The 7852-nt window shown below is 35.9% G+C and overlaps 1 protein-coding gene across 1 annotated transcript in view; it reads right to left on the bottom strand.

Moving 5' to 3' along the window:
- Window positions 1-398: 398 nt before the first annotated feature.
- Window positions 399-7852, bottom strand: part of LOC104773800 (phenylalanine--tRNA ligase alpha subunit, cytoplasmic-like) — an 8013-nt gene continuing 559 nt past the window's right edge. Inside the window, exons 2-18 of the mRNA XM_019242747.1 lie at window positions 4048-4173; window positions 3877-3966; window positions 3730-3786; window positions 3583-3638; window positions 3417-3505; window positions 3240-3337; window positions 3099-3148; window positions 1979-2017; window positions 1807-1883; window positions 1592-1676; window positions 1411-1507; window positions 1223-1319; window positions 1071-1142; window positions 922-988; window positions 695-820; window positions 543-597; window positions 399-449 (exon numbers count right to left, since the gene is read on the bottom strand). Of these exons, the coding sequence (XP_019098292.1) occupies window positions 399-449; window positions 543-597; window positions 695-820; window positions 922-988; window positions 1071-1142; window positions 1223-1319; window positions 1411-1507; window positions 1592-1676; window positions 1807-1883; window positions 1979-2017; window positions 3099-3148; window positions 3240-3337; window positions 3417-3505; window positions 3583-3638; window positions 3730-3786; window positions 3877-3966; window positions 4048-4173 (1332 nt within the window). The remainder of the gene's footprint in view (window positions 450-542; window positions 598-694; window positions 821-921; window positions 989-1070; window positions 1143-1222; window positions 1320-1410; window positions 1508-1591; window positions 1677-1806; window positions 1884-1978; window positions 2018-3098; window positions 3149-3239; window positions 3338-3416; window positions 3506-3582; window positions 3639-3729; window positions 3787-3876; window positions 3967-4047; window positions 4174-7852) is intronic.

The raw sequence follows: 7852 nt of genomic DNA, 5'->3' as shown, positions 1-7852 counted from the left end.
TGCACCATTCTACTCATTCTATATTGGTTTTTGTGAAACTACTTACCAAAGAATCCTAGTTAATGTTTCTTCTAATCACTAAAATTGATGTGGTTTTATGTAAAAACTGTATTATGTGTGATTTTGGGTACTTACTTTAGATTCGTTAACTTTTGTCTGGTTAAATTATGACACATACTTTTCAGGGGGTAGAGCTATAAATTAATTCATGTATCATTTTACTCTGCAAGGTATTTGGCATTAAGCAAGATCTTTTTATACCATACATCAATAACCAAACAAACATAGGAAAAGTAAGATTGCATTGTATGCAATTGAAGTCGAGTATGCACAAGAGGTGATAGGAAAATGACTCAAAGAGGAGACCATTTTGAACCAAGTAGACGATAAAATCTCACTCAGATTCCAATTCGGCAAATTGGATTCCGTTTAATGAGACCGAGATCCACCTGTGACAGAAAACGAAATGTGGATTTGAGTATATATGGCAATGGAATGGCTAACTAAAAATGTCTTTAAAAAGAAAAACATATTGTAGTTACCTTGTGTCCGAACAAATCTCGTATGTTGTCGATACCATATAATATCATTGTTGGCCTGGTTGGTTTTATGAACACAAATCAAAAGAAAAGAAATATATATCAGCAATGAACACATGAGATGTTGTTTGTGGGTGAAATTCAAAAATCATTACCTTTCAAGCCCAAGACCCCAAGCTATGACTTGGACATCTTCAGGTAGACCCATCGGTCGGAGCATTTCGGGTCTGAACATTCCAGAATTTCCAATCTCCACCCACTTCCCTAACTTTTCATGGTAACTGAAATCCAGTAACAACAGACAGGGTTATCTCTCGGTAAATTAATAAAATAGCTTAGTCTACACATTATTAATTTATCATAGTTTTCATCAGTAGTTTACCTGAAGATCTCCATACTTGGCTCAGTGTAAGGGTTGTAAGCTGGCTTGAACAGCAGCTTTGGCATACCTAAAAAAACATAAAAGCATGAGATTTTTGTTTCTCTCTCGAGTGTATGAGTACCAAACAGCGAAACTAAGGAAGCGTTTACCTAAGCGTGCGAAGAAGTCTTTTAGTACACCAATCAGGTCTCCCAATGTAAGTCCCCGGTCACATATTAAACCTGATCAAAATATGAGACACCATTAATATGACAAATTCATTAAAAGTTACCGAACCAACTGAAGCTAATCAGTAATATACCTTCCATTTGATGGAACTCTGCTAGATGGGTCCGATCAACAGCCTCGTTTCTGAACACACGATCAATCGAGAAATACTTCTTCGGGACAAAAGGTTTCTACAGACAGATACAAAAATTTAGTAAACAGAACACAGTTATGGAATTGAGAATTGAAACGCCTTAATATGCTATGATAGTCTAGTCAGACCTGTGCTAGTGCATAAAGCATTCTAGAAGAAACAGCTGTTGTGTGAGTTCGGAGAAGGTTCTTGTTTGCTTCTTCTCTCTTCCAATCACAATCATACCTTCAATGCAAAAAGTTCATGCACGTCAGAGTGATTACAAAATTAGTTGTGACCAGAAATATACAAGTCATTATTATAACTTACCCTCTTGATCCATATCCACCAGACTCATGAACACGTTTTACCCTCTCAACATAATCTTCCGGAAGTGTCCTTGTCGTACAGGGAGCTACAGCAAAAAAAAAAGATTTATTAGATTGTCATAATTGGGATGTCATCAAACAACTGAGACTATTTTTTATTTTTATTTTTTTTGGACAAAAAAAACAACTGAGACTTAAGTACTCAAAGATTCGAACCTTTGAGAAAGAAAGTGTCGTGAGAATCACGAGCAGGGTGCTGCTGAGGCTGGAACAATGCATCAAAATTCCAGAAGCTACAATTGTACAAGGAAACAGGTTCAGATCAGTACAAAAATAGCATCTACCTAAACAAGTGTCTGTAATAACATCTCCCTAAGCTTTATCATACCTGCTCTCTACAAAATTATTTGTTGGCATCTCTTCAAACCTGTTACCACAGAAAGGCTCACCATTAACATTAACCAGCAATGTAGATAAATGAAAAGAAAAACTACATTATACNACAGCGAAACTAAGGAAGCGTTTACCTAAGCGTGCGAAGAAGTCTTTTAGTACACCAATCAGGTCTCCCAATGTAAGTCCCCGGTCACATATTAAACCTGATCAAAATATGAGACACCATTAATATGACAAATTCATTAAAAGTTACCGAACCAACTGAAGCTAATCAGTACTATACCTTCCATTTGATGGAACTCTGCTAGATGGGTCCGATCAACAGCCTCGTTTCTGAACACACGATCAATCGAGAAATACTTCTTCGGGACAAAAGGTTTCTACAGACAGATACAAAAATTTAGTAAACAGAACACAGTTATGGAATTGAGAATTGAAACGCCTTAATATGCTATGATAGTCTAGTCAGACCTGTGCTAGTGCATAAAGCATTCTAGAAGAAACAGCTGTTGTGTGAGTTCGGAGAAGGTTCTTGTTTGCTTCTTCTCTCTTCCAATCACAATCATACCTTCAATGCAAAAAGGTCATGTCATCAGAGTGATTATAAAATTAGTTGCAACCAGAAATATATATACAAGTCATTATTATTTACCCTCTTGATCCATATCCACCAGACTCATGAACGCGTTTCACCCTCTCAACCTAATCTTCTGGAAGTGTCCTTGTCGTACAAGGAGCTACATTAATCAAAGAAAGATTTATAAGAGTTAGATAGATACTATTGGGTTGCCATCAAGAAACCGAGGCATTTAAGTACTCAAAAGATTTGAACGTTTTAGGAAGAAGGTGTCGTGAGAATCACGAGCAGGGTGCTGCTGAGGCTGGAACAATGCATCAAAATTCCAGCAGCTACAATTTTAAAAGGAAACAGGTTCAGATCAGTACACAAAAATAGCAATAACAAGTGTCTCTAATAATATCTCCTTAAGCCTTATATATATACCTGCTCTCAACAAAATTATTTGTTGTCATCTCCTCGTACCTGTTACCACAGAAGGGTCACCATTAAGTTAACATTGACCAGCAATAAAGAAAACTGAAAGAAAAACTACATTATATATTCCAAGAGTCTCACAAATATGTCTTTGAACTGCTTCCTCACCTGAGACAGAGTTTAAGAAGTTTGTTATTAAGTAAAATAGCCTACTCAACAAAAGTGATCATACAATAATTTTTTGTTGTTGTCAGCTTACCTTGAGAAGAGGGTGAAGAAGACCAGCCTCAACAGGAGCTCCTTTAGCATTGAAGTTATACTCTTTAAACTCTAACTCTTTCCAGCTGCAGGAGAGTATACCATACCAATGTTATTGTAATAATTTTAACATATGTACAGTTGAAAAGAGGCAAGGGAAATAGGACAAAATTTTGTAGATTTTCTCGAGTCAAATCGGTGGACACTATCCTTCTCTCGGGAGCATAGTTAGGACCTTTCTTTATGGAACAAAACCCATTCCACTTCCTGAAAACATAGAAAGAATAAAAACATCTTGATAAAAAATAACAAAGTCGAAACAAAAAACAAAAGAATCAAATTACACTTCTTTGATGAGATTTCTGCCTTTGAGAAAATTGATACCGTCTTTGTCAATAACCTGAAAGGTAGAAGAAAGAGACACTCAGTGATAAAAGCAAACGCAACATATATAGAATTCTCTCTACTTAATTAATGTACATGATACAAACCTTCCCTTGTTGTATCTGGAGAAGCATTCTTTTCACTTTATCTTCTACATGTTGAACCTACAATATAATATGATGGCTCATGAGATGGAAGCTATTGATGTAAACTACAAGAAACTTAACAACTTCAGAACAGTCTTTTAACACTACCTTCCTCGAGACTTGCTTGTTTTCCAATTCCAACCACTTGTATTCTTTAGCATATTTCCAAGCAAAATCCACCGATTTGCCTAGCTTTTTCTGTAAAAGCAAGAATTTTTTAAGGACGTTTCTATCTAAATAGCATGACTAAATAAAAGTTACAAATCCCACAGTGATTACCTTGAGTTCAACCATTAATATGCTACCTTCTTCTGGTACAGCTAAGAAAAGTTGTACCTCCGGTGATCCTTGTGCAGCATACTTGTCTCCTTCTTCAGTCAAAACCCATGTCACCCTCGTAATTTCCTGTAGATATAAATACTCAGATTAAAATCTACTTAATTAACCTTCTTTAATGGACATTTGCAAAATTAGACCCCTTATTTGAGTCAATTGCAAAATTGGACCCCTCTTTTTCTCTCTCCAACATTTGCCACTTTCTCCCTACTAAATCCTCTGCCATTCCATGTATTCACATAAATGCCATTATTTCTGATTTATTTGAATTTCTTGCGAAAATGTTTATTACATCCATATCCTCATCTTCTTCTTTTATTTACGGTTGTGCCACCGCCATCAATTTTACAACCACCATGAACAACCAAATTTGAAGCTCTTAATGCTTCAACAACCCAAATTTGTGAGCTTAAATAACACCCAATGCTATGAGAACTTCATTTTCTTCCATCTCCTCTCCATTTTAATCCAAGAAAATTTGCAAGTGCATTTATCTTGTTATATGTCATGATTCTTGGATAGTGATTAAATTGGTGCTGGGTTTCTTCTGTGGTGACTAAAGACGACGTCCTCGGTGCTTGACATTGCGAAACAACCACCGATAAGGTTATTTTCCGGTAGATTTCATGATTTTCCTTGATTTTTTTGCGAAAGTAGACTTCATTTGTTAGTCTAACCGTCATAATATCATGTAAAGTCTACTCTGTGGTCAATTTTGCAATTAAAAATTTATCGAGTTTCGAGCCCGTAGACTGCAATTTCAGTCTCCTTAATTTCATTTGAAAACAAAAAAATATGGTTCAGACTGCATTATAATCTTTCCGTCAGATACTTCATTTGCAGTCTACTAAGGTGTATTTTTGCAATTGACCAAATTCTTGACTTTTTAGTTATGACTGCCGGACGAAGTCTTCTTACGATAATAAACGAGTAGACTTCCATAGTGACTATTTTTGCAATTGACCAAACTATTTAAGCATTGACCGTAATATTAATATATTAAAAATATATTAAAATAATTAGTTGACTGCAAAAGAAGTCTACTATTTAAAAAATGCAATTGTTGGTCAATTGCAAAAATGACCACGGCAGACTGCAAACGAAGTCGTCATTAATGTAGACTTCATACGAAGTCTACTTGGCGAAAGTCAAACTTGGTCAATTGCAAAACTAACCACGACGAAGTTTACTTTTTCTGGTTGACGGATAGTTAAAGTCTACTTAGTAGACAGAAGTCTACTGTAAAGTCAATGGGTTGGTCAATTGCAAAAATAACCATAGTCGACTATATTTGAAGTTAACCGGTTGAACTTTCCATTGAAGTCTACCTTGTTTTATCTATTTAATTGCAAAACTAACCAAAAAATTAACAAAGGAAGACCACAAAAGAAGTCAACCGGTTATGGTAGACTTCATTCGCAGTCTGCTTTGTAAAATTGTAATTGCAAAAATAGACCCCAAGAAATAGACTTCATTTGAAGTTATCCTCGTATAGTCTTTTTTATGTCTACTCGTTGATGTGAACATGAAGTCAGCATTATTTGAAAACCAAATTATTGCAAATTGGTGAATAATTTTTAAGATTTTTTTGTTGTATTCTTTGATATATGTTATGTACTTGCTTCTATATGTTTTTGACATGATTATATATTATACATATGGAGAAATCAAGTTTTTGGTTTTCTTAGGCAGTTAGGTCATTAACTTAGACTTATTTTTGAAGTCAACGTGTTGGAGTTCTGTGTGAAGTCTGTATAATTGAAAAAGTCTTTAATTGAATTTTTTTTATCTTTTATAAAAAATTTATATTCATTTTCTTTTTCTATTGATATTTAAGTTAAACTTTTTCTACAACAATTCTATCTCTAACTTTGCGATTGACATGTGCGTGGGGAACTTTGCGATTGACATGTGCGTGGAGAACTTTGCCAAGTTCAGTGCTTGCTATAGCTGGAGTTAAACCTCCTATTTGCATGAAGTTTCTCTCAGCTTCAACTAATCATAGAGTCGACAAGTTCCTGAATGGATCCTCTTAGGATTTTAAATGCTCAATGTGATATGATCTGTTGAAGAAGTAAAGTGTAATGATGTTTCAATTTTGGCAAAATGTGATAAAAGGTATATTGTCTTGATCACTCAGTTTAGATACATGAGAGACGGTTTGTTTTTGTTGTATTAAAATGAGCAGATTATTTATACATAACTCCGTGAACACAAACTATCGATTAAGCAATGATGAATCCATTATCCAATTCTTGCTTTGTGCAATGTAATCATCGGTCTCGTAGCAATTTGAGAATTTCAGAATTCAATGAACATTCACCATATCCATAAACTCCAATTTGAGAATTTCAAAATTCATACATAAAGGGAACCAAATTAACCAAATTCATCCATAACACCACCAATAATGCAACATAAAGGGAACCAAATTAAGAAAATTCCATTAAAATTCTCTGGAATTCTCAGTTAGTTCTCAAAGACGAAACTTTTACAATAAAATGTGTATCGTGTGTGGACCTTAAAATAAGAAGATTGAGGTTTCTTGCTTTTTCCTTCCCATCTTCACCACCAAAACTCTACAGCTACCGGAGAAGCAAGTTGATGAAAACCAGTTCAAGAGAGAGAACATTTTTCTCATATCCTCCTTCACTAGCTTCAGCTTCATTAAAAATTCTTGACAACCGTTGCTATGTCAGTTTCAGAACCTGCAAGTTTGAACCATGGAGCATCAGGTGAGACGTCTAAGACATGAGTCGTGATGGGTAGCCTACTTCTCTTGGGAGCTTTGTTTCAGCTGCAACATTCAAATGCCCTCCTATGTTTCCCAGCTGAAAATGTCACATAAAAAACAAACCCACACACAACTTTGACAAAGAAAGGATTTGTTAAATCATATAAATGATGAAGACAAGACTAAAAAGTCTAAACCTAATTAACTAGATGCATCAAACTAACTATTGACCATTTTTAAAAATCAAAATGTCATAAAATTGCAGGCCAAAGCTCTCAGTCTCTCTCACTTGTAACAAAGCCACTTAATCTTTAAAAGATGTACTACTATGTAATAACTCCCCACCTAGTAGCTTCTCCAATGGGAGAGCAAGCTCCATGGCTGCAACAAGAAACATCATCAAATTATTTATTTCAACTTACAAATAAATGGAAATATCACAATCACTATGATAGGTTCTAATGAAACCACAATCGTCTCTTCAGTTATAACATTAACATCAGACCAATCTCAAAGACCTCCCTCCCACTATGCTTGTTCTGTAGACCAAGGAAATAAATGGTGTTATAAATCAAACCTCAGACGATGGGGTTTATGAAACAAAACACCAAACAACTCAATAATCAACACACTGCAACAAACGATAATGATGCTCTAAGCTTCACAACTAGCCTTCCACACAACACAACAAAGAACACCACGACAACAACCAAAATCCCGATCCAACCAATGCTTAAAGCACCGGAGGACCACAAGCCGAGGAGAGATCTTACCGGAATGAACACAAAGTCCATTGCCACACCGGAGAAGAACCAAGCCGCCACTCGCTCCGATTCAGACTGCACCACCAGCGACCCACACTAGGAGCCGTGACCCAAAATTGAGACACGACATCAAAAAGACCACGACGGCAAACCGCAGAGAATCAGCCCCGGAATGCACCACCTTAACCAACCTTCGAGCTCCACCACGACACGAACAACGAGGAGACGAGACCACCGGCGAAAAGCAGAT

Source organism: Camelina sativa, unplaced genomic scaffold (assembly GCF_000633955.1).
Source record: "Camelina sativa cultivar DH55 unplaced genomic scaffold, Cs unpScaffold00645, whole genome shotgun sequence".
In the NCBI taxonomy this organism is placed as follows: domain Eukaryota; kingdom Viridiplantae; phylum Streptophyta; class Magnoliopsida; order Brassicales; family Brassicaceae; genus Camelina; species Camelina sativa.
Note: the sequence above shows the minus strand (reverse complement) of the source record. Positions and strands in the feature narration are given on the sequence as shown.